Source organism: Schistocerca piceifrons, chromosome 2 (assembly GCF_021461385.2).
Source record: "Schistocerca piceifrons isolate TAMUIC-IGC-003096 chromosome 2, iqSchPice1.1, whole genome shotgun sequence".
NCBI lineage: Eukaryota > Metazoa > Arthropoda > Insecta > Orthoptera > Acrididae > Schistocerca > Schistocerca piceifrons.
In genome coordinates, this window is record NC_060139.1 from 833,072,917 (window position 1) to 833,091,092 (window position 18,176).

General features: G+C 36.7%; 1 protein-coding gene across 8 annotated transcripts in view; it reads left to right on the top strand.

The window, feature by feature from the left end:
• The first annotated feature begins 13,697 nt into the window (after window positions 1-13,697).
• LOC124777335 (L-gulonolactone oxidase-like) overlaps window positions 13,698-18,176 on the top strand; it is a 60,552-nt gene continuing 56,073 nt past the window's right edge. For 6 of the 8 annotated variants that reach the window (XM_047252700.1, XM_047252701.1, XM_047252698.1 and 3 more), the window contains exons 1-2: window positions 13,798-15,487; window positions 15,571-15,718. In XM_047252700.1, coding sequence (XP_047108656.1) covers window positions 13,899-15,248 — 1,350 coding nt within the window. In that variant the 5' untranslated portion in view covers window positions 13,798-13,898 and the 3' untranslated portion in view covers window positions 15,249-15,487; window positions 15,571-15,718. The other 2 variants (XR_007015716.1, XM_047252695.1) reach the window with 2 other exon arrangements.

The window sequence follows — 18,176 nt, forward strand, 5'->3', positions numbered from 1 at the left end:
AGCAACAGTGAACTACAAACGAAAAAAACGAAAAAGTCTGACAGATAACCAACAAGTATTTAAGAAGAAATTAAAAGAATTTCTGATTGACAACTCCTCCTACTCCATAGAGGAATTTTTAGATACAAATTAAGAAAAAAACAAAAAATAAAAAAATAATAAAAAATTAAAAAATTAAAAACACAAAAAATAAAAAAGGTGTTATATTAACTTAAGTATGTTGTTAAATTAACTTAATTATGTCATGTATTGGAAAATTTGACTCATTCCACATCATTACGAAATATCGTATTCATGATCCATGGAACTAGTATTAATCTCATCTAATCTAACAATCGATAAATAAGCCTTAGCGATAGGAATACCAACATGCAAAACAAAAACGCTACAAACTTGCACCAACCTAATAATTCTTTTGAGAAAGAAAAATTTCATGTAAACACATAACATAAATTAATCAAGGTTAATATTCAAGATCTGATTTTAGAGTTGTTTCAAATTCTTCTGTTGAATAAATTGCCTTTGTCTAAGTCGGTTTTGTTTGGTGTTTCTGAATGAACTAATTGCCACACCATATACCTCTAATGGCAAGATATTAAATAATTATAAACCTAGGTGTTTGCTACTTGGGTGATCTCAACTCTGTCACCTGGGATGTCAGTCTGATATATTTGGCATGTCATGTTGTTGTACAAACTCTTGAAGTTTTTGGTTCTGCTGGTTTATTTTGTGTGTAGCAAACAATTTAGAACATTGAAGGGCATAACAGGTGATGTTCCACGATATTACAAAAGCCTTTGACTCTAGATATCATGCCTTGTTTAACTGCAAATTGGATAAATATGAGATTAAGGAAAATGCTCTGAAATGGCATACATCAAACCTCTAGAAAATATACAAAGGATAACTGTGCATTGGCACATGGTTCAGCAGACATGGCTGTACATCGTAAATGATACACACCAACAATGAAGAACTGTGCCCAATCAATACGCAATGTGTTTTCAGATCTAAAACTTAGTCCTCAACAAAAAGGTGATCATAAAATGTTCCATGACACTGATGATCGAAATAGATAAGGACTTGTTGATATTTGTTACTAATTGATTAATGAATGGGCTGCTTGCTGTAAATGTATGTGTCTCTCCACAGCTTAGAAACAGGGTTGACACACAGACATTAGTCTTCATGACTATGTAACTTCTTCACATGATAGATTAAATTCAGTCTTGTGGATACTCCTCTCAGATCTAAAGATGTTCTGCTAGTCGTGAAACCAGCATTGTCGCAAAAGTTGCAGTTTTCATGAAAAAAAAGCCATCGCTATAATTTCAGTCTTTAAATGTTCTCTCCGTTAAGTTCCCTTTCCTCACAACTTATGATTATCGTAATTGGATAATTCATCCTTTGAATTTCAAATAAATATCTTCGATTAACAAAGGTGATGCCTTAGTATTATTCAGTTTATCTACTGTCCCAACTTTCCTTAATTATAAATTATAATCAGAGCTATTAATTATTGGAGAAGTGTAGTATCTACATGCAATGTTATCTCTCTTTTAAATCGAAAACAATAAATTCTGCGCAGTGCATCCAAAATTATTGAAAGATCTTTGGATATTACAGAACTATTTAGATTCTGACAGCATCTGAATATCCTTCACAAATTTTTGCAAGTGCTTAATCTTTACTAACAGTATAAATACACACAGATTGAGTGAAACTGACACAATTTCATGTTCACTGTATGATCATCTCTCCTGAATTGGTTATAACATTGTATTTCATCAGTTATTTGCATCTTTTGTGAATGTGATAAAAGTATTGGTAAAATGTTCCAAGGCATCCTCCCGTCGACTGGCTGCTGGCTGGACTGAAATATCAACCGACTGCAAACAGGGTCACACAGTGGCACATCTCTGGAACACTTGCCACTCTTATAGTTAAAATATAACAATACATATTAAATACACATTTCATGAGTATAAAAGAATGGAAAAAATGATAACTACAACTAACATTAACAAACTACCTGATGTTACACATAAGGTTTCATAGTTAGTTTGAAATATTACTATAACTTTAATTATTATTCTAAAAGGAGTAGAGTATCACAAGGTGTACTACAAGGCTCAATTTTAGGCCCTATGCTGTTGTTATTCTATGTATGTGTCATACCCATAAATATAAATTCACCATAAAGTTCTGATTGCTCACGATACTTCTGTTTTAATTAACTGCAAATATAAATTCCACATGAGTTCTGTTTTCATAAGATGATGAGGTAAAAAAAAATCTGATATCTATTGTGAGCACACTGGGTATCCGAGAAAACTGATTCCAGTTAAATGGGTTGAAACTGAACATTGTAAAACCCCATATGGTGTATTTCAAAATCAAACATTCAAAATGGCTGAAAGTTAAAATACAACATAATAAGCAATTTATGGAAGAAGACTTTCTAACAAATAAATAAAGCAGTTTTTTATTTGGAATTCAAATGCTAACAAATTATACTAACATCAGTGCACAAAAATAGAAAATCATTGTTATTTTGAATATGTCATTAGATATGGTACAATTTTCCAGGGTAATTCAAATAGCGCATGTTGAATACTGAAACTGAAAAAAATTATCAGGTATGCAGATACTGCACAGTAAAAGTATCTGTCCCTCAGAATTTTGGAACTGCAGATCCTAACTTTTCTGTCCATATACATATACGAAATTATAATCTCCCTCTACAGCAGGCAAAAATTAATTGAAGAGAATCATTTTAACCACACACCTCCCATTTACATGCGGCTCCCAAAACAGGATTTCGTAAACCCATTTCCCAATACCACTTCTGGGTGGTCATGTAAATACTTCAAAATCGATTCTAAAATCCGCTTTTAGTTGCCGATTTTTCAATTCCGCAATCGACTTTCGCTCCCACGTAAACGCAACTGAGTCTGACGAGGTACATGTTGTTTTCAGAATCCTTTCCACCTTGTCCTGCACGATCGTGCGGGATTGGTTTTAAATTTGCTGCTCCTCAAATACATAACTTTTCTGCGTCACTCCAGACTGAATCGACTGTGTGGGCTCGCGAATTGCGTTTGGTACCTGTTTTGTTGCATAATGCGACCACCAGAAGGCAGCAGATGACTTCAGACTTCGACAAAGACATGCGTCCGCGAGGTAAATACAATGTATTTTTCTCCATTTCATTCATTTAACACAATGATGCGTTATTTTTGACCGAGAATGTTTCACTGAACTTATATCAGTTGTCTAAACACGTGCATTAAGTGCCTCTTGGATTTTATAAATGTTTATATTTGGAGTAGCACGATCGTGCGTCTCAGGTGTTAATGATGACAAGCTTTGACTCTAATCTCATTTTCTCATGCATACACTAGAGCAAATATGTGCACTAAGATCCATGAATAAATTGTACAACATTGGTCTTTGTATACAAATAAAGTATCCTTTTCTCTTTTAGGGTTAACAGACGAAGAAATAATAAAACTTGTTTTAGAGGATTCCAATTTGAGTGACCTCTCCAGTGACGAAAATGACGACAATTTTGAGCCAAGTGTGACCAATGTTTGTGCATGTACAAAGAGAAAAACTGCTTTCGTTTATTACATATCAAAAAATGTGTGTGTGTGTGCATGTGTGTGTATGTGTGTGTGTGTGTGTGTGTGTGTGTGTGTGTGTGTGTGTGTGTTTGTATATTTTTGTTTGAGCTGGCTATTTTACAACATATTACGTTTATACCACTTTTGTCATAGTGTTGTATTCAAATTCCATGAAAGAAAAATAAATAAAAGCACTTCTTGAACACCACAATATATAGTATTTGGACTTGGGTAAATTGTATCTAGCACAATACTGCTTGCGGGATTTTGAAAAACTGTCAGCCTGGTAATTTTTTCAGTATTTTTACCTGACTCCACATGTCATAATGCACGGGAATTGGCATATTTCAGGTAAAGGTTTTAAAAAATTTCTCTCAGGATGGAAAGGATTAATTTGGACTTGTTCTGCAGTGAAGAAGAAGCGAAAATATTAGACTGATCACGAATCTCTCTACCTGTTATACTCAAGTGAAGAGGAATAACGATTGTGTTGACTGAGTCAGAAACTGGATCAGCTGTTTTCGAGAGACCCTATTTAACTGGGCAACCAAATCCGCTTCAGACATTAACATGTGCCACATGTAAATGTAGTGACTTATAACACATGAAATAAAAAAGATTATGCTACTCACACACCAATTGAAATTACATGCATGGACCCAATAGTATATGGGGATGAAAGTATAGCAAATTAATAGAGAAAAACATATTGGATATGGAGTCACAGATTCTAAAAATAAGGCTACAGTAGATTCTATGTGAGAAGTGCTATTATTTGGTGGAGGAACTCATACAACATGATATAAATTGAGCAAGAGTTCTATGTCTGAACTACATCCCTTTGGTTCACTCAGAGACACCAGGACAATACCCTTCCAGACACAAAGTAACAATGTGGACACGATCGAACTGCGTCACTGATCGTCTAGGCATGGTTGAACAACAAACAACATGAGCAGTGTACCTCCTTCCTGATGGAATGAGTGGAACTGATCAGCAGTCGTATCCCGTCTGTCTAATAGGCGCTTCTCATGCATGGTTGTATAATCCACAGTCAATGTCTATCTTCAGGAGTTCTGGGAACTGGGGTGATGCAAAACTGTTTTGATATATATATATATATATATATATATATATATATATATATATATATCTGTGTGTGTGTGTGTGTGTGTGTGTGTGACTATGATTTTGAAGCCTAGTCACGTTGCTTCAAGTGTGACCTGACTAATATTTGTGCATGTGCAAGGACAAAAACTATATAAACAGTAAGAACAAATTTATGAAGAACAAATCTATTATAGCATGACAGGGGGAAAACAGATGGCGCTATAGACGGCCCACTAGATGGCACTGCCATAGGTCAAATTCATTGAAATCGCATTTTTGTTATATACGTACCTCATTTTTATTACATATTTGTATAGTACAGGAATTTTTGATTTGGAACATTTGTGTCACTTTGTGATGGATGGCGCTGTAATATCCTCACAAACATAACAACACACAAAATAGCACTGTGTGCAATTCATTAGTTAAATTAGGTATGATAATATGCTTGTCTAGTCATAATTATTACAATGAAGACATAATCTTGTTAAAATGGAATGTTTAAAAGTCGAAGAAAAGGTAGATGTGTTTATTTATGGCTTTTGTAAACAAAGTGCCCAACAAGCTTGTGCTATGTATGTTGATCGTTATCCTGACAGACAGCATTAAAGTGTCCGGACCTTTTGTCGGATAGTTAATGTATTTTAAGAAATTGGAGGTGTTGAGCAACAGACGAAGACGCAGCCAAGAACTGCAACGAATGAAGGTTTCCAAATAAGTGTTTTAGCTGCAGTTGAGATAATCTGCACATCAGTAGCAGACAAATGGAGCGGGAATCGGGAATTTCAAGATCGTCGGTTTCGAGAATTTACATCATCATACATTTCGATCTTACCATATTTCTGTGCACCAGGAATTGCATGGAGACGATTTTGAACGTCGTGTATATTTTTGCAACTGGGCACAAAATAAATTATGAGATGATAACAGGTTGTTTCAAGATTTCTACTTAGTGACGAAGCGTCATTCACAAACAGAGGTAACGTAGACCAGCATTATATGCACTACTGGGAAATGGAAAATCCACGATCGTTGCGCCAGTGGAATATCAGCGCCGCTGGTAGATTAATGTATAGTGTGGAATTATGGGAGGACACCTAATTGGCCCTTGTTTTATTGATGGCAATCTAAATGGTGCATAGTATGCCGATTTCTTAATCAATGTTACACTGATTCTACTACAAGATGTTTCACTTCATGACAGAATGGCGATGGACTTTCAACATGACGGATGTCCAGCACATAGCAAGCATTCAGTTGAAGCGGTATTAAATAGAATATTTAATGACAGGTAGTCCAATGCTCGTGTTCTTGTGATAGAGTTCTCGCTTCCCGAGCATGAGGTCCCGGGTTCGATTCCCTGCAGGGTCAGAGGTTTTCCCTGCCTCGAGATGACTGGGTGTTGTGTCGTCTTCATCATCATCATTCATCACTGTTATGGTCAGAGGAAGGCAATAGTTAAAAAACTCCACTAGGACCTTGCCTAGTACGGCGGTGTGCGTCTCCTGCATCATTCTCCTATGCTCTGTCACGGAGTATGGGACTTCATCATTATCATCTTCATCAATGACAGGTGGATTGGTTGTAGAAGCACCTTACCATAGCCTGCACATTCACCGGACCTCACGTCTCCAGACTTCTTTCTTTGGGAAAAATTGAAAGTTATTTGTTATCGTGATCCACCGACAGCGACTGAAAACGTGTCAGCGTATTGTCAGTGCATGTGCGACAATTACTGAAGGCGATCTACTCAGTGTTGAGACGAATTTCGTTACACGTATTGCCACATGCACTGAAGCTGAAGGACATAATTTTGAGCATTTATTACATTAATGAGGTTATTATGATTTCTCACGTAGTAACAGCATGTGTTCCCATAATTTATGATATGGTCACAAAAGTAAATGCATCACATTGGAACAACAGAAATAAAGCTCAAACGTAACTACTTTTTGTGTTTTAATTTAAAAAAACCACATTGTTACCAACTGTTCATCTAAATGGGTGAGCATATTAAAAGTGTCGGAATATTACAGCGCCATCCATCACAAAGTGAAACAAATGTTCCAAATCATTCATTCATGTTTGTATACGTACTATATGAATAAGTAATAAAAATGGGGGTAGCTATTTTTTAAAAATGCAGTGACTAGCAATTTGGCCTATGGCAGCACCATGTAGTGGGCCATCCATAGCGCCATCTGTTTTCCCCCATCAGGCTCGAACCGATTTGTTCTTATTTTTTTGTTTGATGCTAATATCATGAGATATATGGTCTAGTCACTATCAGTGTGTATGTGTGTGTGTTGTGTGTGTGTGTGTGTGTGTGTGTGTGTGTGTGTGTGTGTGTGTGTGTGTGTAAAACAAGATTGTGTTATTATTAGGGTGCTGTTATTAACATCAGTTGTGCTATGTTTGTGGTGAAGTTTTAACACAATTTTGTATATGAATCAAATGGTTTAAGTGTGTATATTATGAGACTAACAAACAAGGGAGACTGGCAGTAATTATTAGCTTCTCATTTGTCACTTTTTGAATAGAGGATTAACGACTATTATTTTTAAGAATGAAGAGAAACAGTCATTACTAATTATCCAGTTAGTCAGAATATATAGTGGGTGTACTATTTTTTCACAAAAAATAGGAGAGACTGTAAATGTTGCCTCTTTTCACTGAAAGGCAAGAACAGTTGTGTTCAAATGCCTCAGGAAGTTGGAAATGTAATTTAAATTCAGTATGTTGTAAAATTTAGGGCTTTATTCATCGGTAGCACTATTACTTGAACCGCAGTGATTAATGTAGAAAGTCATCTGCAGTGATACCAGAATCAGAGGAAACAATTTTGGAATTCTTACTAATGTCTTCTGAGTATTTTACCATAACAATATTATCAGGAACATTCTTTAAGATATTTGCTTTTGGTATTAACAAACTTTGTCATTGCTAGTTCCTTAATTCTGATATGATATTCTTACTTTTCATATTACTGACGATTTCTAGTAACCTTACTTACACTGTTCAGTAGACTCCACTGTGCTAAATTAAGCGACATTGAGTTGACATTCCTTCTGGTGGGGAATCTCTTGCGCAAGTAAAACGCCTGGCTGTGTTGACATTTCGGACCAGAAACTAGTGTCACGTGCCTGGCTTCTGTACATGATTGTATGCAATGGCAGATGAATAGCTGATGCAGAACTCTATGCTCAAATGGAATATTATTGTATATTTGTAGCTATAAAATGCAGGTATTTCTTGTCATTTTGATCCCTCTGTTATTCATATGCAACTGACAAATTAGAGTGTATACTAAAATGTATGACTGCTATTAAGTGGAAAAATATTATGCTAATTACATTTCAGTTGTGCTTAAGAACTTTCACTTGACACAGAGAAAGCGTGTGATTGCTGTTCCTGCAACAGATGTGTGTGCCTTAGTTGTAGAAGTAGACTCAAGATTCAACAGTAGTCAACATTTGTTGCAATGTATGTGATCAAGTGAATTATTATTGTGTGTTAAATATTGAGAAATGTATTACAGTATTGAAGCTTTTCTCACAAAATTAATACAAGACCATACCATACACTACTGACACATTGGGGAATAAATTAAATAAATTTATACAGATATTTTAAATGTAATTATTACTCTATGTCCATATATTATTTTAATGGTTTTTCAATGTTTGTTGAAACCAAGTAAATAATTTTCTGATTTCATAATCACTTCTGTGTTAGCGCTTGGTGTATGAGATGAAACTCTCATATTTTTCTAGGCTAGTGTCACTACAAAGGTAGTTCATTGACATCTTCATCCCAGTGAATTGAAATCTGTTAAGTTTTGTTCAGCACAAAATTGAAATATAAATTACTGTCGTATGTAGGGTCATGTCTGTGAAAATCACATCTTTATGACAATCCCTCACCCAACTTTTGTTTTCTTATGGGACAAGTCATTTTTTAGCATATAATGGTAATACAATTAATGATGGAAATCACTGAGACGTTCGTTCTGTATGACTCACTCATATGTTAAATTTACCTTTGATAGCTGTCATCTACCACAGGAATACTGTTAGTGCACAATATCATTTGCACAGAAACTAATACAGAGAAGAAAATTTTATCAGACCATAGTGTTGCATGTAAGTAATTGTTTTTCACTTATAGTGACAACGGTTCCTAATTTGTGGAAGATTTAACCAATTTTAACACTCTGCTGTATACCTGCTGAGTTGTGCCTACCATGTCGCTTTGAGATCTATGTGTATGACTAGCCGACTGACTGAGCATACTTACTGACACCTTCACTGAGTTCGTGATGGAAAATGTAATTAGTGTCAGCTTCAATGTATTTAAAATATAGGTGTCAGATGAAAAAAACCCTTAAGAGACCTATTATATATACTTTCTGTCACACCTTAAATATTAAGTCATATTATGGGGTAATTTTGTAGCAGCTTAGCTAGTTTTCAGAAAACAAAAGGAAGCCATTAGAACTATAAAAGATGTAAACTTCTGTAAACCCCTGTTTAAGAGTTTACATATCCTATCTTTATTTTGTATTTACATTATGGAGATTCGTTTTTTTAACTAATATAATGGGCAAGGAATAACAGACTGTCTCAAAAGTGACCATCATCAGCTTCTCAGTAATTTATTCCTTAATGAAATTTGTTGCAAGTAATATATTTCTGTTTCCAACCAATAACTGAATATACAGAATGGTCCATTGATAGTGACTGGGCAAAATATCTCACGGAATAAGCGTCAAACGAAAAAACCACAAAGAACAAAACTTGTCTAGCTTGAAGGGGGAAACCAGATGGGGCTATGGTTGGCCCACTAAATGGCGCTGCCATAGGTCAAACGGATATCAACTGCGTTTTTCAAAATAGGAACCCCCATTTTTTATTACATATTCATGTAGTACGTAAAGAAATATGAATGTTTTAGTTGGACCACTTTTTTTGCTTTGTGATAGATGGCGCTGTAATAGTCACAAACATATGGCTCACAATTCTAGAGGAACAGTCGGTAACAGGTTGTTGTTGTTGTGGTCTTCAGTCCTGAGACTGGTTTGATGCAGCTCTCCATGCTACTCTATCCTGTGCAAGCCTCTTCATCTCCCAGTACCTACTGCAACCTACATCCTTCTTAATCTGCTTAGTGTATTCATCTCTTGGTCTCCCTCTACGATTTTTACCCTCCACGCTGCCCTCCAATACTAAATTGGTGATCCCTTGATGCCTCAGAACATGTCCTACCAACCGATCCCTTCTTCTGGTCAAGTTGTGCCACAAACTTCTCTTCTCCCCAATCCTATTCAATACTTCCTCATTAGTTATGTGATCTACCCATCTAATCTTCAGCATTCTTCTGTAGCACCACATTTCGAAAGCTTCTATTCTCTTCTTGTCCAAACTATTTATCGTCCATGTTTCAGTTCCATACATGGCTACACTCCATACGAATACTTTCAGAAATGACTTCCTGACACTTAAATCAATACTGGATGTTAACAAATTTCTCTTCTTCAGAAACGCTTTCCTTGCCATTGCCAGCCTACATTTTATATCCTCTCTACTTCGACCATCATCAGTTATTTTGCTCCCCAAATAGCAAAACTCCTTTACTACTTTAAGTGCCTCATTTCCTAATCTAATTCCCTCAGCATCACCCGACTTAATTAGACTACATTCCATTATCCTTGTTTTGCTTTTGTTGATGTTCATCTTATATCCTCCTTTCAAGACACTGTCCATTCCATTCAACTGCTCTTCCAAGTCCTTTGCTGTCTCTGACAGAATTACAATGTCATCGGCGAACCTCAAAGTTTTTACTTCTTCTCCATGAATTTTAATACCTACTCCGAATTTTCCTTTTGTTTCCTTTACTGCTTGCTCGATATACAGATTGAACAACATCAGGGAGAGGCTACAACTCTGTCTTACTCCCTTCCCAACCACTGCTTCCCTTTCATGTCCCTCGACTCTTATAACTGCCATCTGGTTTCTGTACAAATTGTAAATAGCCTTTCGCTCCCTGTATTTTACCCCTGCCACCTTTAGAATTTGAAAGAGAGTATTCCAGTCAACATTGTCAAAAGCTTTCTCTAAGTCTACAAATGCTAGAAACTTAGGTTTGCCTTTCCTTAATCTTTCTTCTAAGATAAGTCGTAAGGTCAGTATTGCCTCACGTGTTCCAGTGTTTCTACGGAATCCAAACTGATCTTCCCCGAGGTTGGCTTCTACTAGTTTTTCCATTCGTCTGTAAAGAATTCGTGTTAGTATTTTGCAGCTGTGACTTATTAAGCTGATAGTTCGGTAGGTTTTTTAAAATTAAAATACAGAACGTAGGTACATTTGAACATTTTATTTCGGTTGTTCCAACGTGATACATGTACCTTTGTGAACTTATCATTTCTGAGAACTCATGCTGTTACAGCGTGATTACCTGTAAATACCACTTTAATGCAATAAATGCTCAAAATGATGTCCATCAACCTCAATGCATTTGGCAATACATATAACGACATTCCTCTCAACAGTGAGTAGTTCGCCTTCCGTAATGTTCACACATGCATTGACAATGCACTGATGCATGTTGTCAGGCGTTGTCGGTGGATCACGATAGCAAATATCCTTCAACTTTCCCCACACAAAGAAATCCGGGGACGTCAGATCTGGTGAACGTGTGGGCCATGGTATGGTGCTTCGACGACCAATCCACCTGTCATGAAATGTTCTATTCAGTACCGCATCAACCGCACGTGAGGTATGTGCCGGACATCCATCATGTTGGAAGTACATCGCCATTCTTTCATGCAGTGAAACATCTTGTAGTAACATCGGTAGAACATTACTTAGGAAATCAGCATACATTGCACCATTTAGATTGCCATCGATAAAATGGGGGCCAATTATCCTTCCTCCCATAATGTCGGACCATACATTAACCCGCCAAAGTAGCTGATGTTCCACTTGTCGCAGTCAGTGTAAATTTTCCGTTGCCCAATAGTGCATTTTATGCCGGTTTACGTTACCGCTGATGGCGAATGACGCTTCGCCGCTAAATAGAACGTGTGGAAAAAATCTGTCATCGTCCCGTAATTTCTCTTGTGCCCAGTGGCAGAACTGTACACAATGTTCAAAGTCGTCGCCATGCAATTCCTGGTGCATAGAAATATGCAATAGATGTTGATGTAGCATTCTCAACACCAACGTTTTTGAGATTCCCGATTCTCGCGCAATTTGTCTGCTCCTGATGTGCGGATTAGCCACGACAGCACCTAAAACATCTACTTGGGCATCATCATTTGTTGGATGTTATTGGTTGACGTTTCACATGCGGCTGAATACTTCCTGTTTCCTTAAATAACGTAACTATCCGGCGAACGGTCCGGATACGTGGCTGATGTCATTCAGGATATCGAGCAGCATACATACACACTTCCGTTGGGCATTTTGATCACAATAACCATATATCAACACGATGTCGACCTTTTCCGCAGTTGGTAAACGGTCCATTTTAACACGGGTAACGTATCATGAAGCAAATGCCGTTCGCACTGGCGGAATGTTATGTGATACCACGTACTTATACGTTTGTGACTGTTACAGCGCCATCTTACACAAAGCGGAAAAAGTGGTCCAACTAAAGCATTCGTATTTCTTTACGTGCTACACGAATATGTAATAAAAAATGGGGGTTCCTATTTAAGAAAACGCAGTTGATATCTGTTTGACCTATGACAGCGCCATCTAGCGGGCCAACCATAGCGCCATCTGGTTCCCCCCTTCAAGCTAGACGAGGTTCGTTGTTTTTAGTTTTTTAGTGTGATGCTTATTTCGTGAGATATTTTGCCCAGTCACTATCAATGGACCACCCTGTGTAGTATCAATACTAGGAATAAGAGCAATCTACGTAAAGACCTAAAATCACTTACCTTAGTCCAAAAATGGGTTCAGTCTTTAGGGACACACATTTTCAGTAAGTGGCCAGCAAGCATTAAAAACTTGGCTTCAGATAAAGCATGGTTTAAACATAGTTTGAAAGACTGTTTTGATAGGCAACACCTTCTACTCTGTGGATGAATATCTTAACAGGGACTGTTAGACAAGCCTAAGAAAAAAGGATATTAGATTTCAGATTTGACAGCACTTGGTCAGAACAGTCAAGATTAGGTATTTTGTGTATGATAAATTGATTAAAAGTGCATAACAGTGTTTAATTCTGACAGTGTATTAATTCTGCAAATATTACCAGTTCCAGTTTACTGTAATGTATTCACCTATACTGACAATCTTATGACAAATGATAAGGGTAGCAAGTGTTATATTCAGATGTTTTATGTTATAATTTCTGACATGTTGCATACCCAGGAGAATCATCTAATTTTTGGGTCTATGGAACGAAAACTGAATGTAATATAATCTAACAATGTTGTTGTTGTTATCTTCAGTCCAAAGATAGATTTGATGCAGCTCTCCACACTACTCTATTCCGTGCAAGCCACTCTGTCTTCGAATATCTAGTGCAACCTACATCATTTTCTACCTGCTTACTGTCTTCATCTCTTTAATAGCATAAACTATATAAAAATTCTGTAAATTCCAGCAACATATATAAAACAACAAAGAAAGCAATTGAAATGAGAATAAGCAAGCGTTATGGGATTAGGAATACAGAGCACAGCCACTTTCATAAAGGTAGAATACACCAAGTATACGCACAGTGATGTTATCTGAAGCCGGGTGATCCACTTAATTTCATTGCTCCTCGAATCCACTCAAATGAAAACTCGTGTTTTTGTACACTGATTAGGAAGCATCATTACACTCTTACGGATGTTGGTTTCCATGTCACAGACGTTAAGTTTTATTTGTAATGAATTTGACACCTGTAGATTTGGTTGGGGGGGGGGGGGGGGTAATTCTACGGCAAAGACTTTAGCTGTGTACACTTGGATTGAAACATATATCTGCGAAAGATCATAGATAATGTTGTTTGTTGACAATGTAGTAGGTTGTATGAGAATTATTTTGGTTTCGTTTGTGTAAGTGATTATTTGGAGCTCTTATGTTTTCTCACTTTAAACTAAATGACAACGTTTTCTTGAACTGATTAAAAAACATTGTGTATTTTTCATTTTTGTTGCTCATTATGTCCAGTCGAAGGCGGAGAGTGGCGTTTTACCCGAAAGATTTAGTTGATGTATTCAAAATACTGAAACAGGTGAAAGAAAACTGTGTTACGGTGAAATGCTGTGGAGGAACGTATCCAGTTAGTGAAAACGGAGATGTGCTGATATCTCTAAACAATTTAAGACGTATCCTCTGGTACGACCCAGCGGAACAAATTTTGACTGTAGAAGCAGGAGTTACACTTAAAGAAATTTTGAAGTGCGTCGAATATTTCAACGCTACGCTAGAACTGTACGGAACATTGCCAGATATGGCTGTTATTGATGCTGTTTCTATAGGCCTAATAGGTGCCAATGGTACAATTGCACAATGTATTAAAGCGTGCAAAGTAGTGTCCTTACACGGCGATACCATTGATTGTATGTGGCCCTGTGCAGAACACGTTGTTGATCAGAGTGGAAAATGTGATGGAAACGGAACTGTGTGTCCAACATTGCAGCATGTTGTGTGTGGCCTTGGTTGTGTAGGTATTGTTGCATCTGTTACTTTGAAATGTGTACCAATACATCTAGCTCAACAGGTCACATATGTATGCACAGTGAAAGAAATACCAGGAATATCTGAGAGACTGTCAGCAGCTCTATACAGTGAGTTACTTTGGTACCCTCTTATAAACAGGATAGCTGTCACAAATCATTATCCAATACGTTTGCATCAAGGGTTTTACCAGCCATTGTGGAAGAAAGTTATAGAGACAGCATATATACTTATGCATCAGATAGTAACTCGTGTCAGCCCATACATGTCGTGGTATTTCCCTGATGCTTCAGCATACCTTTCACGTCAGCAGTTTGGACTGGTGATGAAAGCAGCATCGTGCAGAACTGGTTTTTGTTTTAAACCACAGAAATTTGTGTCTGTTGAGAGTTATTGCAAAGGGATAAAATGGTCAATTCCTAGAGAACATTTACCTACACTTATGCAGGAGATCAGGAGTTGGGCAGAAAAGCATAAACATTTCTGTTCAACCCCCATTGTGTTGTGTTTCCAGACAAACAAAGATCTAGATCTGCGCAAACCATTGCTTTGCCCGTATACAGATGTTAGTACATGCACAATATGGACTGACTGGTTCTGCAACAAGAATTTGATGATATCTTATTCTGCAGAAATGGCAGAATTTGAATCATTGCTGCAGAAAAATTTTGGTCGTAGATGTTGGTCTGCTGGTCCAGTATTTATTTCACCACTTATTGGACAGATGTATCCAGGTTTCAAGCATTGGTGTTCTGCAAAGTCAGTGTTGGATCCTGAACTGATTTTTAGAAGTCCGTATGTAGAAGGCAATCTTATTATTGAAAATTGCTAATGTATGTCCTCGATGTATGTTATTCTCTTCACTGCTTATGCAGGGTGTTATGTGCTTTGAGATGTATTATAGCATATCAAGAATCATCATTCTAATGACTTTGAAAACGCTTTGCATCACTATATCTGTGGAAGAGGCTTGGACACAGTGAAGTAATAATAAATAAATAAAATATAAAAAAGACCCACAAAGTGTGAATCAAATTCCAGACAATCTGAGCAACTGTCTCCATTGTTGAGGTATTTGTAACTGGTTACATCTTAATGTTACTGTTTAGGAGTTGGGGTTCATTGATAATCAGATGTGTTTTATGTTTGAACAGGACCATGGACTGATCACTACACAAATAATTAATTTCAGCTTTGGTGCTGTTATAGCATGGAATAATTCCAAACAAGAAACTTATTGATGTCATGTTTATAAGCATTAACTGGCACAACAGTCATTAGATCCAGCAATATTTTTGTACTGTAAGTAAATGAAAATTGAGTTAGACATATTATGTTACTTGTGTCAGTCTTATTCATGGTAATGTATGGAAACCTAATAGAAACATATTGGTGTCACAGATTTTCTCTGGTGTTGAAGTAGTATGGAAAGCTCAGAAGTGCTAGGAATGAGGTGCTTTTAGTTCAGCTGTCACGTGCAAATTTATTGCTTATGTAATATTGCTCTAGGGCATTAACCTGAGGAAAAACATGACTTGAATATCATCATGCTCAGTGACACATTTGTTAAGGCACTGGACATGCATTTGGGGGGGACAGGGGGGGGGGGGGGAAATTGGTGTCCAGTTATTAATATTTAGGTTATCTGTTATTTTCTGGAACATTTGGTTCTCTGCAGATTGGAAATGTGTAATTTATGTACATTTTATGTAAAGCACATCACCATTGATAGTATACGATAACCTAAATTAATTTTGTAGAAAAATTCAGGTAGAACGTAAATACATAAAGGAATTAAAGACATTAGCCGCCAGTCGGCATTGATTTAAATCAGTACCCACTGGCATAATTCCTTTGTATCTTGATTCATAGTGGCTGCAGGATCAAAAAGGTGTTTGTTCTTCATGACATGCCCAAAAGAACAGACACCAAATACACTGAATTTAGGTAAATACTTCATGAGTAAAGGAGACAGTTCGAGTTGTCAAATGAAATACAAATTAACAAGAAGGATCTGCACATGATCATACCAGATGTCATTCAGGTTTGGTGTGCAGGTTTACTAATCGACCAAAGGATCAGCTTCCAACTTTGTGAGCAGGGGCTTTTTATGTGAAAGTTACATGAGTGCTGTAGTGACATTTCAGAAATTTTTGCCAGTTTTGAAATGCTGTAATTTGGTGGATAATTGTGATAAAGCTACACAAACGCTGGAAAGATAGTTTAATAGTTTGAGTTGTGAACATTCTGTAAATTTTATATTGCGTTTGTGTTCCAGGTAGCATTGAAAGTTGTTAATGCACCTTTATGCGGCTGGTTTAGAAATATATCTTTTTGTGAGATTATTGCTTACTAGCTTATTTCGAAACCTGTTAGTTTTATCTCTTCTGGGTTCATAGTTTTTAAGATATTCTATTGAAGATGTATGAAAACAAATTTGCTGCCAAAGTGATTTTTTAAACCTTGTGTCTCAGAAGGGACACTTGATCCAACCTTGTGTTAAAGAACATCTTTTCCTCTGTGACATTAAATTCCCATGAATGCTGTGTTTCTTTGAAGTTCTGCAATATCCAGTAAAGTTTTTTGTACACATGACTGTTGGTTTTTAAAGATAAAAAGTTAATTTTTATCAAACTTAGTCTTCTCTCACATCAAATATACTCTAAAAGTTTTACATTTTATTTTTTAGATATTATTCTCTCGAAAACGAGAATTTTTAGGTAAAGTGCACTTGTGGTGCACTGAATCTAATGGTTGATTGTGAGGGAACATGCAGATGATTTGTTCCTCTTATAGATGTAAGGAAGAAAACGTGACTTGCTGGCAGGCTGACTTGTAGTGATTGCTAGCGGGCTGACTTGTACTGAGTTTGGAATGTGAGTTTGACTGAAATTTGGCAAAGCCAGGGAAAATGAATAGTAGAAAACGAAATGTGCAGACAGATTGGCCTGTAAAGAAACCGAAGGCCAAGGTTAGCTTGCAATGTGACAATTTGGTTTTGAGTTTGTGAAGCCAGTAGATCTCATCATGAAAATGGGATTGCCGTCATAGTTTGATGCATAACTTAGTCTGAGATGTAGGTATGTCATTGCAATCAGCTATTTCTATGTCTTATTTCCAATTTCACCAAAAATTCCAGCAGTGTAGTTAATTATAAATGAGCATTCTAATTGGCTACTGAATTACTATCCATCATGTTCACTTCTCATCATTCATCTGCTATCAGTTACCAAGAGCAACCAATGGAAAAGCCACGGCGCACCAGTAAGTCCACTTTTGCCATCGTTAGGTGTATTCTGTATGTTTTCAACTTTTTAGAATCATGTCACACAAGAAAAAAGTAATCCACTTTAAAAATTAAATCGAAGTGTACTTTTGTAGGTTACTGATTAGTATACCTGATGGCTCCAGTAAGTGAAGATGTGCAGAACTATCATTTTTAAAAGAAGAGTTATCATCTGGAAATTTGAGGTTGGTTAATGCAACTCTGACAAGTCAGCTGAAAAATTTCGTCAAGTATTGTTCAATTGGGCGACAGTGGATCTCAAAAATAATTGCCCGATGTTGCAACTTTGACTTCCAGGGCTGCTTCAAGAATACTTTTCCACACTAGCAATGTATCATTTGGGTGCTGTTTCAACAAATCAAAGTACAATATATCAAAAATGTGAGGCAAAATCTCAAGCCCAGTGAAGTAATTGCACTGCTTTATTTTGCAGAGAATTATGGCTTTGTTGTCCAGGATGCTGTAATATAATAG